This window comes from Balaenoptera physalus (genome assembly GCF_965194825.1).
Source record: "Balaenoptera physalus genome assembly, chromosome: 1".
In the NCBI taxonomy this organism is placed as follows: Eukaryota; Metazoa; Chordata; class Mammalia; order Artiodactyla; family Balaenopteridae; genus Balaenoptera; species Balaenoptera physalus.
The window spans coordinates 107400921-107424724 of NC_138882.1; the positions used below are offsets into that span (position 1 = coordinate 107400921).

The 23804-nt window shown below is 36.2% G+C and overlaps 1 protein-coding gene across 4 annotated transcripts in view; it reads left to right on the forward strand.

The window, feature by feature from the left end:
• The first annotated feature begins 436 nt into the window (after positions 1 to 436).
• Positions 437 to 23804, forward strand: part of DPH5 (diphthamide biosynthesis 5) — a 40883-nt gene continuing 17515 nt past the window's right edge. Inside the window, exons 1-5 of one of the 4 annotated variants that reach the window (XM_082452875.1) lie at positions 437 to 4645; positions 5410 to 5567; positions 6975 to 7022; positions 12906 to 13030; positions 19514 to 19622. In XM_082452875.1, the coding sequence (XP_082309001.1) occupies positions 5433 to 5567; positions 6975 to 7022; positions 12906 to 13030; positions 19514 to 19622 (417 nt within the window). In that variant the 5' untranslated portion in view covers positions 437 to 4645; positions 5410 to 5432. Of the gene's footprint in view, positions 4646 to 4700; positions 4852 to 4898; positions 5185 to 5409; positions 5568 to 6974; positions 7023 to 12905; positions 13031 to 19513; positions 19623 to 23804 lie in introns of those variants that run through there. The other 3 variants (XM_082452874.1, XM_082452873.1, XM_082452876.1) reach the window with 3 other exon arrangements.

Genomic DNA, 23804 nt, shown 5'->3' on the forward strand with positions numbered 1-23804 from the left:
ACAGTGCCTTTAAACCCCTTCCTTGAAAGCCATTGGGGAGTTTGGGTCTTTTGAGCATGAGCTGCCTGTTCTCCTTGCTTGGCACCCTGCAATAAATGCTGCACTTCCCATCACCACAACTCATTGTCAGTAGATTGGCTTTATTGTGCACAGGTAAGCAGACCCAAGTTTGGTTCAGTAACACTACTGAACAGAAAACACCTAAACTTAAACCAAGGTCTGAATGACATGAAAACCTGAGTTCTTAATAATTATGTAAACTTCTCTCTGCACAGTTCTTCCCTTATGAATAAAAAATGTATTTATAATATATTACCATATGTAGATATGCACTCATTCATTCAACATATATAAAGTTTACACACACAAGGAAACATCTTGGGGAGTTACTTGACACAAAAATATAGGGCTGTAAGTGATTTTCTTACAATCAGTCCACATGGTTACTCTTTCAATCTATTAAGCTAGGGTTAAAAATAACAGTAAAAATTCCATATTTTTCACAGAAAATCACTATGGATATGGAGGGTTTTTAAAAAAAAATATTATTGTGCATTTTACATGATCACATCATGTAAAATGTGTAGATGAGCAAGATCACTGAATAAACAATTACCCTTTTGCCCCCTGAGTAAGCAAATGCACAATAATGTAATTTCAGAACTTTTCTTGATCTTAGTAAATATAACTCTGTCTTCTGAAGCAATGCTATCTTTAATTATAACTTATTTGTGAATTGTTAGAAAATAATGACTATCAATCAATTCAGGGTTTCTAAGCTCTACGAATATTAATCAAAATTTCCTCTAACAAAGAGGCAATCTCTGGGAACAGCTTCAGAGTAAAATAATACTCTCTATTCACAATAAGGTCAGATGGAGTTTACTCAGTAGCCCTGATATCTTCTTTTCAAAAGACACACAATGAACTCAAATAGGAAAATTGAAGGATGAGTCCTTTCAGATGAAAGGTAATTACAATTTGTTCATAATGTAATGCAGTGTCTCAACTATGTTGTTATCACTTTAATATAAAACTACTATATGATGTGTTTATGACAATGGAATGGAAAACCCATCAGCATTAACTTCTTATGACTATCTGCATCTCTTTTTCACATTTTATGACTACTGCTTGAAGGTCTTAGATTAGCTATAAGAAGAATTTCTGACAGTGAAGGTACTAAAAATGAGTTACTAACAAAGGTTATAAAAGCATCTTAAAGATCTTTCAGGAAAGGCATGAATGTTTACCCTCAGGGATGATTTGGTATTGTCCTACATGAAAGGAGAAATAGAAAGCAGAAAACTCTTCAAGCCCCCCATGTATCCTTGTTATTCTTTACACTAAAAAGGCTTTTACCCCCCCTTTTTTCCCCCTAGAATAATGGTTCTCTATAACCATGCCCCTCTCTTCTGCTACGTATGAAATTTCATATTTGCTATGACATTAGAAATAAATATTCTATTTGCTTTCATTATCATCAAAATAATGTTACAGTGTTGATTAAAAACTAATTTGAAACTGTTTTAAAGCAAAATTCTCAAGGCCCTGCCGAAATTAGATGAAGAAATGGTATCATATAATCAGCTATATGCTTAGGTATGTATGTTTTGTTAATCTGTTACCTAGATGAGGGGTTTATCTTTCACACAAAATGCAATCATATGTGTACTTATGTCTGTAACTCCCTTGGAAATGCAACAAAATAATAACATGAGTTGATGGCTGAGTGGATGGATAAATATATGATTGAAAAAATACAGCAAAATGTTAAAACTGTAGAACCTAGGAGGTCACTATATGGACATTTACTGTAAAATTGTTTTAACTTTTCTATATATTTGAAAATTTTAACGATAAATTGTTGGGGAAAATGCAATCATACTTGAAACCTGTTTTACATGGCAAGGGAGAAACCAAATCACACAGAATAATTCTGCAAAAAAAGATGAGACCAGTTTTTGCCGCTTATATTGAGTTGAGGAGGAAAAAGACTGCCATAACACCTTTATCAATCTACCTCCAGAAAAGTCCTCCAAATTCACACTGCTATTGAGAAATGAAGGCAGGCAGAAAGGTTTGTTTGTTCAAGAATTATATAATTATAATTATATAATTATAATTGAGTAAGTTCCTTTGACTGAATTTTGAAAAGTAAGACTTGAAATTACTTCTGTATCTAAAAATACAATATTTCTTTACCTACTCAGAATAACTTCATTTTCAATATAGATTTCCTGAAAGGAGATAAAGTATACCTTCCTTTGGATTACTAATTATTCTTTTTGGCAATGCCCTTTCCCTGTGAAGCTGTTTGAAATCACTCAAAGAAAATCAAAACAAAAACATGTTAAAAAATGACCAGTACATTGGAAAATTTACATACTAAATATGATATCATTTAATCAGCTATATGCTTAGGTATGTATGTTTTGTGCATATAAAGTATATGTGATATGTGTCATAAGCCTTTCAACATAAATGACTTTCTAAAGTGTCATAAGCAAGGCATCTTTATGTTTGATAATTCCATCGATGATTTTTTGGTAATCATAAAAAGCATATCACTCCCTGCATTTCGTAAAGACAGAAAAAGACATCATCTCAAGAAATTGCTCAGCTAGTAGTGGATAATGACCTATTTAATAAAGATTTATTGAATACCTACCATGTGCCAGACACTGTGCTAAGGCTTAGGGATGAGAATATAAATGAAATACAGTCCCTGACTTCATGAAATTCACAGTTTGGTAAAGAAGATACACAATTACAAAACACTTAAATTGACCAATAAGTATATGTGTGGAGTGTTACTGTAAGAAAAAGGAGATACCTAACCTAGCTGGGGGATCTCTGGGACTGCTTGCTGAGTTTAGTCTTAAAAATGGGTATAGCAGTGATTTAGGCAGGAGAAAATGGGAGAGGGTATTCCATGCTGAGGTGGCCGCCTGACTAAAGGCACAGAGCAGCATGTTGTGGGCACAGAATGTTACTGTTAGAGAAAAACTCATGGTATGTAATGGGGACAGATGAAGCTATGGAGGTAGGCAGTTGTCATATCATGGATGATCTTGTGGGGTATATAAAGGAGCCTGGACTTTCTCTTGGCCTGATAAGGATTTAGAAGTGGAGTGACATTTTCAGATTGTATCTTAGCTAGATCTCCCTGGCTCCTGACAGAAGGATGAATGTGAGGGAGACATGGTGACCAGCTGCAGGAGTGACATAATGAGGACCTGAATCAAGATTGTGATGGTAGGTGTGGTTTCTACTGAGAAAGACCAGCAGATTGTCAGATTAAAATGTGAGGTGATTTCAAGGTGTCTGGATTGGATAAGAGTCAATAGATAACAACGTCTTCCAATCAAAGTAGATAACACAGAAGCAAAAGCCAAGTTGAAAGCTGATGGATTCAGCTTTGGATGTGTTGGATTTGACATGCCTCTGGGTTATCTAGATGATTTCCAGAAGGAAGTTAAATACAGGATGCTGAGGAGGAGGTCTGAATGGGAGGTTGAAATTTGAGTCAGCAAAACATAAGAGATATTTGAAATCGTGAGACTGGATATTCAGGATTTTGTTTTTGTTTTTGATTTTAGCCATTCTAATAGGTGTGTAGTAGTAGCTCATGGTGGTTTTAATTTTTATTTCCCTAATGTCTAATGATGTTTTGCATATTTTCAAACGTTTATTTGCTATTCATGTTAACTTCTTTGGGGATGTGTCTGCTCATAATTTTTCCCCATTTAAAAATTCAATTTGTTTTCTTATTATTGTGTTTTGAGAGTTATTTGTATGTTCTCAATATGTCTTCTACCAGATATATGCTTTGCAAATATTTTCTCCCAGTGTGTGGCTTCAGTGTTTTCTGAAGACCATAGTTTTTATTTTGTTTAAGTATCATTTTTTCATTTTATCTTTTCTGCATCATGCTTTTGGTGTTGCACCTAAGAAATCTTTGCCTAAGGTCACAAATATTTTCTCCTGTTTTCCTTTGGAAGTTTCAAGTTTTTCACTTACATCTATGAGACATTTTGAGTTTTTGTTTATTGAGGAATGGATTGATATAATGTGAGTGGATAGAACCAATCACTAAGAGTGTACACAATGAGAAGGCCAAAAGGTGGATGAAATTCGGGGAGAAAGGATAAGCCTAGGCTAAAGGAAGCGGAGTTGAGCAAAAAAGACACAAGGCATTGTCAGAGAAGCACAAGGAAAACTCTGAATAATCAACAGTCTACTGAGATAAGCAATGGAACTTGTCTTCTGAACTTGGATGAGGTCATTAGTGACCTTAGGAAGAGCATATTCAGTCAAAACAAATCATTTCGACATTGGAACTGCCATTTAACCAACCACTTTAAGAATTCCCCCTGTGGAAGCATTGGGACGAGGTCTGAAATCCCTGAGCATTCTTAAAGGTCACTTCTCGGGGCACAGGAGGGTCTTGGGCTTCCCGACACTGATGATGACTGAGGCAGGTTCCCGTCACGCCCCTTGGGGCACTCCAGAATTAGGTCTTGGGGACAGACCCAAGGAATCACCGCCCCGCTGGGAAATCTGAACTAACACTCACCAACGGGTTTGCCAAGCTGGCAGCTCACGAGGGAGGCAGCTGGTGAAACTACGGCCGAATGAAAAGGCGAGGATGGGAACCTGAGCACTTGGGCAATCCCAGGGCAGACTAGGGAAACCCCTTCCATCCGCCAACCCCTCGTGTGTCTGGAGGAGGAGAGGGGGAGGGCGTGGGGCTCCTCGGGCCAACTTCGCGGCCGGCTCTCCTCGCGGGCGAAGAGCTCCTGCACTTAGCCGGTCCCAGGCTGCGGGCTTAAACATAGGGGATCGCAGGCAGGCCTCGTCCCTTCCCAAATGTCATGCTGGGGGCACTGGTCAGACTCCCTCTGACCGGCTAACCTTTCGCCTCCCCGCCCCAGCATCCTGCGTATCATTCTTAGTCGCGGCTGGACAAGGTCGCCCCGCCAGGTGCCGGAACGAGCCATCCATTCCAGCTAGTCGTAAAGTGCCGCAAAGCGCAGCGCCGGCGCTTTGCGGCACCGTAGGTGGGGCTGCAGCGTGGATCCTCGCTCCGCGCAAATCCTCCGGTTGGGCAGCTGTTTCTGGGAAACCGCGGCAGATAGGAGTTTGGGGAGGACGGTGATCCAGCTACGATTCTCTCAAAGGGTAATTGCTCCTAGGTTTGTGTAACAAGAGAGAAAGCGAGTAGGGTTGTTTAAAAACAATACAATCCTTATTTAAAAGGCTTGAAGTAAGATTCTTAAACCTCCCTCCTTGTGACATGCCGTCCCTCCTCGTGCTATTTTGGCTTTCGTCTAAGTGTTCATCACTAGATTTTAGGCATCCTCCATGTAGCTGACACTTGATTTTCTTATTCATTTCGTCCTGCAGTCGCCCTCCCCCTGGACTTTGAAATGCTTTACATGATCGGTTTGGGCCTGGGAGATGCCAAGGACATCACAGTCAAGGGGCTGGAAGTTGTAAGACGCTGCAGTCGAGTGTATCTGGAAGCCTATACCTCAGTCCTGACTGTAGGGAAGGAAGTTCTGGTAGGTGCTTAAGGCTTTCCAGCCTCCTGGGAAGAACGATATTTAACAGCTGATTTTTATTACACCAAGCTGAGCCGAATTTTTCAGGTCTGTTGGTTCAAACCCTTTAAAACACATGCCCTGCTTATTATTAAGAATCTGAGGAGTACAAGAATGGAAATAACACACTAACCAAGTGACTTGGAAAATGAAAGCGTGCTTTTTCTTACTTTACAAGTCTAACTGTGTAGCTTTCTCCATTAAATAGGAAAGTTATTTTACACTCCTGGGGATAATTATCAGAATCCCATATTTCATGAGATAGCCAAGAAATCCTTTCTGAGTTGAGTGCTAATGAGGTGCTAACACAGCCTTAATGAACTGGTTATGTATTCAGGAACCAAGCTGAAAACCTCCCCCCTTTGAAGTATTTCCATAGGGAGTGGTAATCGCCTTTCTGTCTGTATCATATCCAGAGAGATCTAACCTTTGAATAGACATCTCCCAGTAAGGCTTATACTCATACACTTGGATGTATTGAGTGAGCCTGGAACTTAGTAACCGTAGAATTTGCTAGTATATCATACATTTACCTGGCTTTGCTAAGGGCTCAGTAAATTTTGGAGGAGAGGTCAAATTCAGGTTCATTGTCAAATTTCAAATAGAATGTAAATTAAGATGAAAAGATTGATGGACATGTTATAGGAGGAGGGAGAACATTTTAGGATTGGTGTATCAAGTCTTCCAGAGAAAAAGGTGACCTAGAGAATTTCAGGTCTTCTGGCCTCTCAGATTCACAGCCCAGAGAATTCTGAAGGTCTCAGACTTTCTTTAAAATCTTAAAGAAGGACTGCGACTTGATTGGCCATGCATTGAAATAAAAGTTGTGTCTAATGACCAGCTTTGATTTGTTGGCTCCAGTTTATTAGGATGGAGCCAAAATATCCAAGTTCAAGATGATAGAAATGTTCCTCTCTAGTGGTAAAGGACAATTAGAATGAACTTAAAATCTTTTTAGAGAATATAGACAAATAAATCAGTAGTTTTATAGAATTGGACCTGGTTTTATGTCTTTGCTCTGTCACATGTTAACATGTGACCTTGGACAAGCCCTTTAACTGTAGTTTCTTACTTTGTAAAAAGAGGACAGAAATGCCTACCTTATAGGATTTTAGCATAGCGTCTGGCACAAAAGTGTTCAGAAAACATGAGTTGTTAACAGATACATTTCCAAACGTCTCTAAACCTCAGTTTCTTCATTTGTCAAATGGAGATAATAATCAGTTGGAAGGCTATTAAGATTATATCATTTATTAAGATGATGTATGTGAAAGTGCTTTGCAAATTTAAGTGCTAGCTAAATGTTAATTTCGGTTGCTATGATTTTTTTTAAGTATTATTTTTTTTTCCCCAAAAACATATTTGTAGAGTTACTACATACAGGGTCAAGATCTGGGGCTGAGGTCAAACTCACAGGTAAATTATATGTACTTTGTTAAGGTACTAGAATTCTATTCCTCAACAATAAAAAGTGCTAATATTTTTAGAACACTTATTATGCACTGTTTTAAACACTTTACATGTAGAACAGGATTATTACTCTTTAATTACTGTTCACAGTTTTAGAGGCACAGAGAAACTTGTCCAGGGTCATACAGATAGTGAATGATAGAGCCAGAATATGGGCCAAAGCAGTCCTCAGTTGAGATCCACCACTTTTGACCATACTGTGTCTCTGTACTCCTAGGGATAGGTAATAGCTTCACAAAATATAACGTCACAGAACACCTACAGAGAAGTTAGAATTCAAGTAAAGTGGTCAATCCTGGATCCCTCCCTGTCACAAAATTCCACTGATCTGCTCTCCATGAGCCCCTCTGGGTCCTCAATTCATGTTCTTCCCTGAACAACTTTCCATACATCAGCCACCTTAAATGAATCCTTTCTGGAATAAAGTAAGGTATAAATAAATACTATCATGCCTTATATTGCCCAGTAAAATTTTAGAACCACTTTATCTTCAGCCACTTTCTTTCTCCCTTTAATTTCTACCTTTTCTTTCTTCTTTAAACAAATTACTTAAAAAGTTGTTAAGATGTGCTCGTACAATCTGGTCTCAATAAGTCTAGACAGTTATTATACAGTGAAAAAAAGATGGGAAAATTCTGTTTTCTGTAATGAATATATGCTTTCTTTTATCACTAATTACACAAAATAATTTTTTTAAAAGCACACATGGATGTTGCTAAAGAAATCTAGAATTTATCTGTTCTTACATTGAAAGCTATTATTTTCAAATTGCCAGATGGGTAGTATCGTTTATATATTCCCTATTATTCAGAAGTTAATTAAACTAGAGACAGTGAATCCAGGAAAGAGTTTTAGTTTTGGTATATACAGTTTGGATTTCTTTAGGCACTTTCTGTGGCTAAATTATTATCTTATGTGCCTATCTGATATAACGCACCTATATACATTATACAACGAGATATAAGCTATGATCTTTGTTCTCAAGTGGGTCATGATTCATCTGCGTTTACCCAGGAAAACTTAAATAATACTGGAAGATGTAAATAACAATTCGTGACAGTAGTGGAAGAGAGAAACTATAAAATTATATTGCTGACAAGAACTTGATTATTTTATTTAAGCCAACACTTTTTCACCAATTAAGTTAGTAGAAGCTATCTCAAATAGGTACTAGTTATTAATTACAATTGGGGTACATGTAAGAGAGAAGGTCACTTCAGGCTGTGCTGGTCAGGGAATACTATGGAACAGATGGAATTTGAGCTATGTTTTAAAACGACACATCTCAATTGTTTTATTTTTGTTTTGTTTCTTTTGTTTAAATCATGGTCCAAATACAAAATGATAATATTTGTATAGCTCTTCAGGATAAATGGAGGAAGCTGCTCATGGCCGGCGAGGACTAACTTTGGGGCCCTAGCTACCCTGCATAAAGCAGAGGAGATCATTCATCTCTGCTTGTCTATGCCCCATTTGCAGTTCTGTGAAGTCCTGCAATCAACTAATGTTCTGTGTCCTTGGGCAGTCATTTAAATTTTCTTTGCTCTTTTTCTTATCTGTAAAACAGGAATAAAAATAGTGCCTATTGTCATAAATTGTGGTAAAGATTAAATGAATTCATATGCATAAGTTCTTAGAAGACCACAGAGTAAGCCCATTGTAAATGTATTATTACAGATATTGTTATTATAGATGATATTTGATAAAGGGAAGAGCAAGAGATAGTTATTATTATAGATAAGATTTTATAAGGGGAAGAGAAAGAACATTCCTTGCTGAAGAAAAAATAATAGTGAGCAAAAGCAGGGAGGAGAAAAACAAATACTTGCTATAACTTGTTCTTGGGCAACACCGAAATAACTTTCATTTTCCTCTGGTGTATCTTTTCCCTCTTTTTCTCCTTCCAGTTTTATTGAGATATAATTGATATACAGCACTGTAAAAGTTTAAAGTGTATAAGTGACATAATGATTTGACTTTCTCACATCATGAAATGATCACAATAAGTTTAGTTAACGTCCATCATCTTATATAGATACAAAGTAAAAGAAAAAGAAAAAGAATTGTTTTCCTTGTGATGAGAACTCTTCGGATTTACTCTTGTAACAACTTTCATATGTAGAGTACAGCAGTGTTAATTATATTTATCATTGTTCCTTCTCTTTTCTTCCTAACCTACTTCACCTGGGTATACCAGCCAACTCTGTTTCCTTGTCCTCCTATCTAACTGCTGTGGGTTGAGATTGGAGGGATAGGAGAGAACAGTAAAGAACTTTGCATTGAGAAAAATGAAGCCATCAGCTATGACCTTTATTAGCTTCCTATTTATCCTTACCCTAAATCTGAATCTGTCCTCCCTCCAGTCTTAGAAAATGACTTGTAAGATGAGGTTCTCTTCCTGTTCAAGTCTAATGCCATCTAGATGGGTTTTCTTTCAAACTTCTTCTCTCCATTCCTCTGGAACCTTACTCCTGTCAATTATTCTTTCTTCTTTACGTTTGATCTATATTAATATCCTTTTGTCCTCTCAAGGGTCAAATACAGTTGACCCTTGAACAGCTTGAGTTTGAACTGCACAGATCCACTTATATTTGGGGTTTTTTTCCATAGTAAATACTACAGTACTACTTGATTCGAGGTTGGTTGAATCCACGGTTATGGAGGAATCACGGATATGGAGGGCTGACTATAGGTTATACTCAGATTTTTGACTTTGTGAAGGGTCGGCACCCCTAACCCCTGCATTCTTCAAGGATCAAGTGTATTGTCCATTCTGAAAACTCTCCTTTTTTAAACCTCTTTTCCCCATAGTTATTATTCTGTTTCTCTCTCCTTTTTCCAAAGCTTTTTGAAAAAGCAGTATACTTCTCTTGTCCCCCCACGTCCCCTTATGTCTCAAGACTCCTACAAGCTGACTTCCATTTCTCTGAAATACTTCTGTTTGTTGAACAATTATTTAGTAGCAAGAACTCCAGAGGATAGTTTTGAATTCTTGTCTGGTTTACTTCTTTTGACATAGTTGACTATTCCTTGAAACCGACTTTCAAGACATGGCTCTCTATTGGTTTTATTCCTGCTTTTCCATTTTTCTCAGTCCCCTTTGTAAGCTCCTTACTTTTCCATTCCTACTTTAAATGTTAGTGTTTTTGTTTTCTTTTTAAGATTTTGTTCTTGCATTTGTTTCCATATGCTACTTTGAGCCTCTGCTCTTCTACTTTTTGACTAGGTAATATGTTAAATAGTTTGAAACTCAAAAGATACTAAAAGGTATATACATCAAAAGATTTCTATCCCAGTTCTTCCTTCTGGAGGCAATCATTACTAATTTCTTGTGTATCCTTCCAGAAACACCCAAAAGTAATTTTAGCTGTTAGTTTTTACTTTCTTCCCGATATACAAAGCCCACCAATGTAAAACTAAGAACGAATTTTGAGTTTTACCTTCATTTTCACGAATGGAGAAGATTAGAGCTGAGATTGTACGAAAACTGTCTAATCAATCATTGGATAATATATAGTATAAATTTAAAATCATTTGTTAAATGGTGCTGCTTGTTTTTTAAATTTTCCTTTCCTGACCCTGACTAGCTTTGATGTTCCTATAGCACATATAATGTGGTAGTTAATTCCCCACTAGACATTATGCTCTATAGGGCAGAGGTCATGTGTGTCTCATTCACACAGTTTCCCAGCATCATGCATAGAGCTTGGCATGGAGGTCGTACACAGAAATATTTTTCAAATGAGTGGATGAACGAATACATAAATAAGTGGTTAAGATAAAAATAATGTAGTACCAGTCTATTTCTGCTTTAGCAATCTCTTCCTTTTTTTAAACATTCTTTTTAAAGAGGATCAACCATTTGATTATATTGAGGTGTTAATGTGTGTTTCTCTTTAAGGAGGATGTTTTAAAAAAATGATCTGTTGTTTCAATTAGATAATGAAATATTTCTTGGGTTAGGGTAAGTAATAAATATGAAGTGATCATGATAAAAGTCTTGAGGAGAGAGTGGGTTTTCTGTTGTTAAGTCATTTATAAAATATTGGATAGGATTACTGCCAGCATTAACCTAGTAACATGTGACTCCTTGATTTTTAAGAAATGTTAGAAGTTCAGAAAAGAACATTGTTTCCTTCAGTTTTCAGTAATCATATGTGTGTTCTCTTACATATGTGAATATAAATGTTCCGCAGTTGTTTTTTGTTTGTTTGTTTTGTTTTGTTTTTGGCTGCATTGGGTCTTTGTTGCTGCACGCGGGCTTTCTCTACTTGCGGCGAGCGGGGGCTACTCTTGGTTGCAGTGTGAGGGCTTCTCATTGCGGTGGCTTCTCATTGCGGAGCACAGTCTCTAGGCGTGCGGGCTTCAGTAGTTGTGGCACGTGGACTCAGTAGTTGTGGCTCGCAGGCTCTAGAGCACAGGCTCAGTAGTTGTGGCGCATGGGCTTAGTTGCTCCACGGCATGTGGGATCTTCCCTAACCAGGGATTAAACCCGTGTCCCCTGCATTGGCAGGTGGATTCTTAACCACTGCACCACCAGGGAAGTCCCCTCTGCAACTGTTAAGTTTATTGGGCTTACAAAATTAAAGTAAGATATATAAAAATGAAGGATTAAGAAAAAATATGTGGTACAAGTGAAAATAAAACATTTTCATCTATGAAAACATCATTGTAATTGGGAACTTCTGGAACATTATCTCTAAGAAGATATTCAGAGAATAGGAAAGAATCTTTTTTCACATTTGAGGAACAGATTCTAGTTAAGTATTAGGAAATAATTATCACAGTTGGAACTATAGCCTTTATCTTCAAATGCTTAATCATTTGTTCATTTACTCATTTGCTTGACAAATATTACTGAGTAGCAGATACTCTTCCATTACAGCAATCCTTATAACTTTTGACATATGATATAATCCTTATGGCAAAAATAAACTTCTCAGCATGTAAGAAATAGTATTATTTATCTGTGCATCCACTTTTACTATATTTGAGTTATAGTCAACATGTTACTCCACAGGAAATCAGTTATAAGATTCATGATCTTGCATAATAGATTGTAACCACTACCCCGTGACCACTAGCACACTCTTACTTACATGCTGCCATTCCAGTTAAGGTCAGCCTCCTGGGTTTGTGCTTTAGAGTTGAACTTCTGGGGATTCGTTCACAAAGCAGTTTGTATGAAGACTTATTATATATTTAGAATTCTTTTCTTGCTCCTGCAACTCTGCCTTTTTTAGCAGGAACTAGGAAATACAGTTTTAAATTAGTCTTTCCTGCAATTATGCAGGAATGTTTGCTGGTTCTGTAAACAACTAAATCTTAATTTTCTACTGTTTCTCATTGAAATTATCTTTTTTTTTAGTCAAGGTCCCATAGATTTCCTAACGAAAATTTAATCAAACCCAACTACCATGTATGTGTATAATTATTGTTTAATATATTTATTCTGCAGTACTGTGTTTCTGAAGTCAGGCTCATGCATACATGTTCTCTGTTCATCCTACAATGTTTGGCCTGGTCTATTAGACCCAAATTTAGAGGTTAATTTAAAATGCAAAGAGCCTGAGGTATTAGGAGGTCTACCTCCTCTTGGGATATTAAGATAGCCCCAAAGACAGAGTTTAATTGCAACATGATACAGAGGGCTAGCTCATTGAAGAGTTGTAGTCAATGATCTCTGTTTGGATGGTTGCCAAGATTTGCACTGGCCCCAGACAAAGACTGTTTTGTGTGTGTGAGAGAGGTGTGTGTGTGTGTGTGTGTGTGTGTGTGTGTTGAAATGGTCACCTGTGTCTCATTTTTATATTGGACTTAAATCTATAGGAAGAGTTTTATGGAAGAAAATTGATTCTCGCTGATAGAGAAGAAGTGGAACAGGAAGCAAATAATATTTTAAAGGATGCTGATATCAGTGATGTCGCATTCCTTGTAGTTGGTGATCCATTTGGGTAAGTCAAAGGAGATATTTTGAGTTTTAATTTATTTACTTTTTTAATCATTAAGAATTCTTTTATTACATTTAAAACTTTATCTTCCAGGTCCTGATAGGGGACTGTTTACCTAGGCTCTGTCTAAAATTTTGTAGTTTAAACTTTCATTATCTTTGATATTAATGAAGAAAATTTATTTGGGAAGGATGTCATCATGCATCACTTACATTGATTATCAAGTGTCAACTCTAAAGTTTATATTGTTGCTTCAGCTATTTTTTTAGAAAGTCACTTAGGGCATCAACCTAAACTAGTATATCATTATTAAATAAGTATATTACATTATCAAGAGTTGTACCTGCCATTTATTTTGCAGGTAAGTGCAAGTATCTTCTGCTTGCTTTGTCCTAGGCTTTTTTTTTTCTTTTTTAATCATCTACTATTTAGCAATACTGTTGTCACTTTACTTGCCTTGAATTTATTATTTATCAAGCCTCAGATTTCAATTTCTTATATCCATTGGGAGCTCTGTTCTTCCCCATTACTAAAAAGATGGGCTTATACTTGTCTAGTGAAACATCATCAATCTCTAATGTCAAGCCAAACAGAACAGTTCTTTTTCTCCAGCTGGTGACCCAGGATTTATGTCACAGGTTTAAGGAACATAAGGACAATTAAATCACTGTGAGCCCACCACCAAGGATATTTTTCAAAACAATGGAGTTACATGTGCATGTGTCTGTCAAAAAGAAAGTAATTTATATCAATATGAGGTGCCAGAGATTATGTATCATTATTATACTTAGTTTCAAATGGTATCCAGTCACTGATGAAGTCCAGTAAACCAATGCTGCTTGAAGTGAGATTTGCAGGCTATTGCCAGCCCACAAACTTACCAGTCCATGATGAGATAACTACAGAAATTGAAAGTAAGCATTTAGAAACTTTTATAGCAATTTTACAAAATAATTTTATCTCTGCTGAAACTAATAATAAAAATTTGGAGCTTGTATTTTGTATTATTTTATATTTTATTTTTCTAATAGTTAATTTTTTTGCATTTTACAAAACTAATGTTCCATGACAATTTAGAACTTAAAAAATATTGGCCTTTCACACAGTTTGAGAAGCACTGCTGTTGACTTTTGTTTTACCAAGTTTTTCATATCCTTTCATTCCTTTCCTCTGTGGCAGCCACTATTCTACCTAATCCAAGCTCTCACTATACTAATTTAATATAGTAGCCTTTTACCTGGTCCCGGTGTAGATCCTTAACTCATTACCTTTGCTGTGATCAAATTCATGTTTGTAGATCCACAATTTTAAAATCTCACGCGGGCTCAAAATTAGACTATTATTAGCTCCATCTTTGGCCAGACATGAAAAATACTGTCTAGCCTGCTCTTCTACTGGTGTCCTGCCGGTCTTGTACTGAAACCCACACTCACGCCAACCAGTTTGCCCTTCCCTGATCGTCATGCTTTCTCACCATCACACATTTGTTCAAACTGTTTTCCTCCTCTGTAATGCCCTTTGCCCTATTTGTGACTGTCAGAAACCTACTCATTTTTCAAAGCCCAACTCAAACATCACATTCTCTGTGATATAGTTCCTAATTAACCCAACCAGAAGTTATATCTCTTCCTAACTGCTGACATATTATTCATATTAGTTTTCATATATTACTTCACAAAGTATTTTTTTATTTGTATATTTACTCTTTAGATTTGTAGGCTGTCCTTCACATTTTTATCTCCCTAGCTTCCTTCACAATACTTGGCTTATAGTAGGCATCAATTAAATATTAATTGAAAGAATTGTTAATATTTTGCCTGAGGTCATGACAAAGGAGGACCAGGTGTATTTGGACTGACATCCATTCAGCAAATATCTTTTGAGCACCTATCTCATGACAGGCATTCCTATGTGCTGGATATATATTAGATGATAACTCATGGGGTTTACAGTTTCGTAAGGGAGACTGACATTAGTTGAAGAAAAAATAATAAATTAAAAAAATCAATAAATCTGTAAAGGAAAAAAAAATAGAGACTAACAGGAACAGACTTATTTATGCAGGGTCATACGGAAAATCCTTCATGTGGAGGTGATATTCAAGCAGGTATCTAAAAAGTAAAAGGAAAAGCAGAAGGGAAGAACATTCTAAGCAGAGGGAACAGCGAGAATGTATTCAAGGAACTGAAAGGCCAGAGTGGTTGGAGCTCAGTGAGTGAAGGAAAAAGGGACCTGAGAAGGAGCTAAATAGATAGGTGGGATCCAGACATGTAAGCCTTTGGAGGGAGTAGGGGTTTTGTTTGAAGTACAGTGGTAAACTTTTAGAGGATTATAAGCAGCAAATAATCACAATCTCATTGACATTCTTAAAAGATCACTCTAAATGCTTGAGTGAATGGGTTTTAGGGAGGCAAGGGTAGCTCTGGTAGAAGAAAGAAAAAGACAAACTGGGAAAAATTTAGAAGGAAAAATGCTCGGATGTATATAGTAGATGAGGAAAAGGAAAGAAGTAAGTCTTCAAGGATTCTGGCTTTAGTAACTGAGTAGTTGATGATGCCATTTTTTGAAATGATGAAAACCAGCAGGAAAAAGGGCTGGGGGAAACAAGAATTGGTTCTGGAAATGTTTTAAGTTTTGGATGTCATATAGACAATTTGATATCTGCTACTGGAGCTCAAGGGAGGATTTATCCTGGTTATATGACTTTTGAAGTCATCAGTATCTAGATGGTATTTAAAACCTGAGTAGTGGATGGAATCACATTAGGAAGGAACAAGAACAAGAACAGAAGACCTAGGATGATCAATCCCTAGGAAACTGGCATTTCATGGTCTCTCAAGAGCAGAGGAGGAGGAAAACCGATAGAGTGTGCTGTCACAGAAGCCAAGAAAACAGAGTGTTTTAGAAAAGAAAGAGTGGTCAGCTTTGATGTACTGCTGAAAGGTTAAGTAGAAGATGAGGATAGAAAAGTGTGTGTAAACTTAAAGGCTTTATTTTATGGAGGAGTTGGTCCTTGAGCAAGGTCTGGTTTAATACTTGAAGATTGTGGGGTAAGATTGTGGGGTAGGATGGGGGGGGTGGGTGGAAGGAGGGGTGGAAGGGAAACTTCAATGTAAATGAAAAAACTGAGGCGCAGAGAAAGTGCTGTGACGCTACTCAGAATCCTTCAGTGACTTCGTGGCCTTAAATCTTTTAACAGTTTATCTACTTCTTCCTTTGGCTACTCTTCCTTTTGACTGTGGTAGAGCCAAATTGTATAACTTTGCCATTTTGTAAATGTTTTGCAGTATTCGTTCTCCATGTCTTTGCTCGTGCTTTTTCCTTAAACAGACTGTTCTTCCTAGTTTCTATTTAGTGAAATAGTAGATTCTTTAAGACCCAGCTTAGATGCCACCTCTTCCATGAATCCTCCCTTATTTTATTCAGGAGTAAGTGCTTTTTTTTTTTTTTTTTAAACTTCTAGCCAGTTAATTTTCCCTGTGTCAGTGACTAATCATACATAACCTTGTATTTGGATTTATGTAATATTTACTGTAACTGTAGTTATTTTTCATTTATCCGCTGGATTACTGTGGGGATATAGTAGCTGGAGACAGGGTGGTAAGGAATGTGTAAATTTTAATTGGGCCTTGAAGAATTAGAATTTGAATTAATTAAATGGATAAACCAGGAAGGGAATACACAATGCAACAAGGCACTGAAATTCTTCCATGTATATATATGATCAAAAAAATGTACTTTGTTTAATCTTAAGCCCCTTTCTACTTATTTGAATAAAAATTTCAAAAAGAAGGGAAAATTGTTTACTCAATCTTAAATTCTTTTTTCTAATTTTAAAAAATTTTCTAATATTTTAAAATTCTACTATTTTTAAAATATTTAAAAATTTATTATTTTAACCGTTTTTGAGTGTACAGTTCAGTGGCATTAAGAACATTCACACTGTTGTGCATCCATCAGCACCATCTGTCTCCAGCGATCTTAAATTCATGGAGAAGGTAATTGAAAGTAAGTTAAGTCAGCTGGTGTAGTTCTCATCTTTGCCTTTTTATCTAGGTTATTAAAAGGAATGTGGAAGTTAATCACATAAATAACATAAATGACTCTACAAATATACTGCATCAGTAGATCTGACTCAGTCATGTGAGAGATGACAGTCTTAAGCTTTCTGTCCCCATAAAGAGCAGTTGAACAGGGTCATCATTAAACAGATTCTTTCTGGACTTCCCTGGTGGCGCAGTGGTTAAGAATCCGCCTGCCAATACAGGGATCACGGGTTCGATCCCTGGTCCAGGAAGATCCCACATGCTGCGGGGTAACTAAGCCCATGCACCACAACTGCTGAGCCCGCGTGCTGCAGCTACTGAAACCCGTGTGCCTAGAGCCCGTGCTCCGCAACAAGAGAAGCCACCGCAATGAGAGCCCACGCACTGCAGCAAAGAGTAGCCCCCACTCACTGCAACTAGAGAAAGCCCACGCAACAACGAAGACCCAACACAGCCAAAAATAAATAAATTAAAAAACAAAAAACAAATTCTTTCTAAAGATGGTTCTGTTTTTATTCCATTTGCTATTTTAATATGCTCTGTAATATGTTCATGGTACATGCACACACATACACACACACAAATATACCTTTATTCCCCTGTCTCCTATGTGCCTTAATGTGGATCATTTAATTGCTTCCATTCTGCAAATTAATGTTATTATAAAATAAAATTTAAAATAGACATACCAAGCCTTATACATTCAAATTGTCACCTTTATGAACTTCATTTTATTGATTCCATTGATCACAACATTCTTGAATCTCCTCTTTTGAAATTGCCTTCAGTGCAATTCCAAGTATATTATTAAGAAACATTTACTATTTCTGGGCATGTGGCTCTATCTAGAACCATATGTGTGTGTATATAAGTATATATGATTTTAGATAGAGCCACATGCCCAGAAATAGTAATAAATTTGTCTTTACACACGGCAGTGCACATGTGTGCACACTCACGCACGCACTTTCCCAGTCACTACAGTGAAACATTTTCATGAGCCACGGACCTGGAGGAATGCCCAGTATAAGGGTGTTAAGCCCATGGTTCGTACAGTTCTTTTCTTTTTTTTTTAATGAAGCAATATAATCTAGGTAATTGTGATGATAAAATACCAATTTTATCACAGTTTTTCATAGCAGAAATCTGAAAGGCGAATTTAATCACATTTATATCAGTTTCACAAAACCAAATCACTTTGCCAGGTCATTAAATCTTCATAGTACACCAACCACATCTGGTCGTTTTAAATGAACTTGTGATAAAAAGAGAATAATTTTAAACCAGTTTTTCTTTCTGCTCATCTACTTAAATAGCTCACCAAGTAACTAATTCAGTTTTCCCTTAGCTTAGTGTTAAATAGTGAAATTCTGTTGAAAGTGATATTAAAAACTTATAACTGGCATTTATATTATTTTTTAAAAGCTTACTTTAAATCAAATTAATGATTATTTTTATAGTAGTTTGTATTTTACGTGTGTGATTTAAAACAGACTTCCCTGGTGGGCATTCTTTAATCTGTTTCTGACTGCCTCATGGGGTGAAAGCCCTTGATCTTCCTACTTGGTATGCATTGACCAGTTGACAGGTTCTGCTTGTTTGTATGTAGTTTCTCAAACATGCTAATGTTGCTTTCCCCAGTAGGGCCTGGAGTTTTCATCAAGGGGGAAAAATGCCTTTAATAATGCAGTTCTAAATTGATATGGGGTTAAGTTTCACAGTATCCATATTTATATTTACATGTATTCTCTCTTTACCCCAATCTATCTAATTATAATCTTTAGATCTATCTCAAAAAAGGGAAGGCAGCGGCAGAATAGGCACACCCTTACACATATTAATTATGCACGGTAACAACCAGGCTGAAAACAGTCATAAATAAAATGACTGCTAGACAGATAAAATCCAACTAGGAATATATCAGTCAGAACTCTGATCTACAGGCTGTGAAAATGTTCTGTAAATTGTGCCTTATACAGAAACAAAGCCTTCAAAATAGAGCAGAAATCAAGGAGGAAGTCTAGTGCCATAATTTGGAACTCTGTAGCAGAAATTTTAAGAGTTTAAAGGGACCCTAAGACCAAAACATTTGAGAACTGCTACTCAGGAGTTCAGTTGCTGAGTAATATTCCACAGATGTCTTTTGCAGGTGTTAACAGGACGAAAAGAGCAAGTTAAAAGTTCCCTTTTTTCTGTAGCTGCCAAGGCTGCTTTAAGAGTGTTAAAGGTGCAGTTCAACATTGTACAGGGCCTGTGTAAACTTACACTTTTCTTGCCCAAAAGCCCAGATGAAAGTGTTATGCAGGTGCCTCGAAATATTTGAGGGAAAGCAGTGTCCTTGACCCTTTGATTGACTTGAGCTCATGAAATGTTGTGGCTTTACTGTCTTAAAAAGTCAGCCGTGGTTAGTTTAATCCAACCTGATCTTTTCTCACTACAGAGCTACGACACATAGCGATCTTATTCTGAGAGCAACGAAACTGGGAATCCCTTACCGAGTTATTCACAATGCTTCCATAATGAATGCTGTAGGCTGCTGCGGTTTACAGGTAATACTACAAAAGAACGGGTTTTTTTTAATGATATTTAGCAAAAATGTTTTAGTTTTCTACAAATTTCCAGAGATTTTATTGTATTTCATGAATTATAAGACATTATCATTTTATATAAGACTGTGTATTAAGTTTTTTAATACTAGATTTTTTTATAATAATTTTCCCGTAGCTTAGACTTCTTTTCCCCTCATTGGAATAGATCATTGAAATTTAGCTAGAGAAAGATTTTAATTTTATATCCAAATTGTAATGTACAAAAAAGGGAATATAACCCAATTAAATTGGTTAAGTATTCCTAAAACCTTTTTAAATTATTCCAAATGACTTACTCTGCATTGCTGAGGCCAATGTTTTTCCACCCAATATTGTTTTCTGTGCTATTGAGAGCACAGTGATGCAGCATTTCTTAAAATAATCCATGAAAGAGCTAAAAGCCAGTGATATTAGGCTTTTAAGCCAGCTTTGCAATTATTAATATGTAAAGTTAGTTGTTTTTAACCCAAAAATCTTGGTTCTGAGGAGTTAAAGGAGCACTCCATAACTGTGTTTAATATTTTCTTCCAGGCTGCTGACATTCATTTTACAAGTTTGATATCTGTGTTCTGATGTTCACACATATATAATCCATGACAATTGTGACTGCTTGTGGCCAACAGTAGTTTTAAGACTTTATTGATTGTTAAGACACATTCCTATTTCAGATGTATTATAACAGGAAAAAATTTACATCTTAGAATCTATGAAATAGGTATTTCCCAATATATCTTCCTGGAATGCATAATTTAAAATAGCTGTTTACAAAGTAAAGGACAGCATGAACTGAGAACTATTGGCCTGTATTGGTTGGTTTCCTCTCTGTGAATATGAAACAGGCATTTTATTTTAATGAAATCTTAAATATTTTGATCATATATATGGAGAGTACATTAGAAAAGTAGTCAAGAGTCTCTCAAATATTCTCAAAATCAAATAAAAGAAAAAATAGTAAAGATTTTTTGGGAATCATTTATGTATTTCCAATCTCTTGGGAAATATAAAGATAGCTTGATCCTTTCTGCACATGTATTTTAAAGGAAATATAATCCCATAAAATTTAATTAATACTTCTATGCTTTAGTGAAGCCCATGGATAAAAGCTACTATCAGTTATGAAGTACTGGCATGATTATTCTGATAAATGCAGTTTTTAATTTTCTACACACTAATTAGGTGTCCCAAATTAAAGGTGTGATACCACACAGAGTAAGAGCTGCTGATTATTAGGCGCAAAGAGACAACTCACAGCCAATGGATCACCTAGACTCTGAATTCAATTGCTAGTTGTATATATAGGAAATCTCAAAAAACACAACTTTTTCTTTTCTTTTGTTCTGAGGGTCAATAAAATGCTATTTAATTCATCCATTAAAAAAAGAAATAGTTGTTTACAGCAAGAAGCTACATTAGCCTTGGTACCCAATGCTGTGTCTGTGGCTTTAGAGGGACCTGTATTTTCTGTATTACCTATGAAGAGTAGCTCACTTTAATTGACTAATCCTGGCCAGGCATCCCAGAAATATTGCCTTTGGTTCTGAAGAACCAGAGAAAAAGTATAAATGATTCACCTTTCAGGATTCATTACTTCCTCTTAGTTATGACTACGTCTAAATTGACAAAGAACTTTGCTGTCTGTTTTGTCTTCTAAAAACATGCATACTTAAAAAAAACCTTGCCAATTCAAGTCTTTTTTACACTTAAAATTTTTTCCAAACATTTCTGTGTTGGAATAAGTTGAATTCTTGACTCTCAGATTCTTGAGTGATTCTCAGTCCAATATTCTTTCCTCTAGACATTCTCTCTTTTAGTCATTTAAGAATGATTGCCAGGAGAAAGGAAAAAAAGAGAGGAATAAATTATGTGATAGACAAAGACATATAAATCTTAAACTAATGGACTATATATAAGGGACTGTATATATTTTTTCATATTGGTTTAATTTTTATTTCTGGTGAAGAAGGTTAGTTAGCCCCTTTCTGTCATATTTTGCTCTAAATTATCTTCTAATAATCTATTATTTAGAGTTTTTTGCTTTTTAAGCATCAAATTTTTTTTAACATCTTTATTGGAGTATAATTGCTTTACAATGTTGTGTTAGTTTCTGCTGTATAACAAAGTGAATCAGCTATATGCATATGTATATCCCCACATCCCCTCCCTCTTGCGTCTCCCTCCCACCCCTCTAGGTAGTCACAGAGCACTGAGCTGATCTCCCTGTGCTATGCAGCTGCTTCCCACTAGCTTTCTATTTTACATTTGGTAGTGTATATATGTCAGTGCTACTCTTTCACTCTGTCCCAGCTTACCCTTCCCCCTCCCCGTGTCCTCAAGTCCATTCTCTGTGTCTGTGTCTTTGTCTTTATTGCTCTCCTGCCCCTAGGTTCATCAGAACCTTTTTTTTTTTTAGATTCCATATATATGCGTTAGCATACAGTATTTGTTTTTCTCTTTCTGACTTTCTTCACTCTGTATGACAGACTCTAGGTCCATCCACCTCACTACAGATAACTCAATTTCGTTTCTTTTTATGGCTGAGTAATATTCCATTTTATAAATGTGCCACATCTTCTTTATCCATTCGTCTGTCGATGGACACTTAGGTTGCTTCCATGTTCTGGCTATTGTAAATAGTGCTGCAGTGAACATTGTGGTACATGACTCTTTTTGAATTATGGTTTTCTCAGGGTATAAGGCATAAAAATTTTAAAAGATCTTTGTCTTTATTACGTAAATCTGTTATCCAGACTGGGTAAAGCTAGACTAGGGTGACCCTTTCCCTCTGATCCCCTACACTGATAAAGAAGTACAGTATTATTGTTCTCATATTTAAAATGGGTGAAGGTATTTGAGAGGGAATTTACTATGAGAATTGACGGTCTCCATACATATAAGCCCCCAAGATCATATCCACATTTACATATATTATTATTATTTTAAATTTAGCTTTCTCTCAGTTTTATATGGGATTTCTCTAAGCAGCCACAAAGTGCTGTTTCCCCATCTTGGTTCTGTTCCCTAATCTGGATATGAAATGACTTACTACTAGTGTGAAAAACAGGAAGTACCTTTCTATTTTCTGTTTTTCGTATTTATGAAATCTCTATGAAAGTGTAATTCTTGTACCACCCAAGGTATTCATATCCCAGGAGAAGGAGGTAATTATTGATTCCTTTGTATAGTTTTCTAAGACAAAAGACATTAAAAAATTAATCATATGCATAGCACACTTAAATTTTAAAATAAATGTATATGGATATCCTGCATAATGCAAAAATTTTGGCCAAGTCCCCTTCCTTATAATAGCTAGTCTTTTTCTCTTTACTCTTTGGACTAGCATTTATGGAAAAAACAATAACCTGTACCCGTGGTTCTCAGACTTTAGTATTCATCAGATTCACCTAAAGGGATTATTAAAGAGTTTCCTGGGCCTTCCCTTCAGACTTTCTGATACAGTGTATATCTGGAGTAGGGGTCTGAGAGTTTGCATTTCTGGCAAGTTCTCAGGTGATGCTGAAGCTGCTGGTACAGGCACCACACTTTGAGATTCATCAACCTAGACAGATAAAAAGTTTCTTAGAAAGTTAAAAACTGCACTGTCATTCTTTTAGTATGGCAGAATTGGAAAAGTAGATTTTAGTTCCCAGAAATATGCTTGCTCAATGTAGAGTGTTAACAGGTTACCTTGCCATGCTCTCTTGCTCAATTTTCTAAAAAGGAAGTGGGCACCACTTTCGAAAGGCATTCTGTCATCTATGTGAAAGAGCTTTCCTATGAATTGAAAAACAGCCATCGAGTTGTTAAACAGAAGTTCTACTTGGGTAAGGTTACAGACCTGAACAGTATATACTTTCCAACATCTTCACCTTAGGTTAAAGAGGAGTAGTATGAAATTCCTAACCTGAGAATGGGTACAATTTTTTTAGCTATCATTTATCAGCTCCTTTTGAACTATCTTTTTTGTTTTTGTTGTTTTCTAAAGCAGCATAGTTCAGAATCAACCACTGAGTATTTTTTATTAACTTTGTAGTTTATTAACCAACAGAAGATTCTTGATTATCAGTATCTATGAAGGTAAGTAGTTGCATAGACTAACACTTCTACACACACACACACACACACACACACACACACACACAGCCA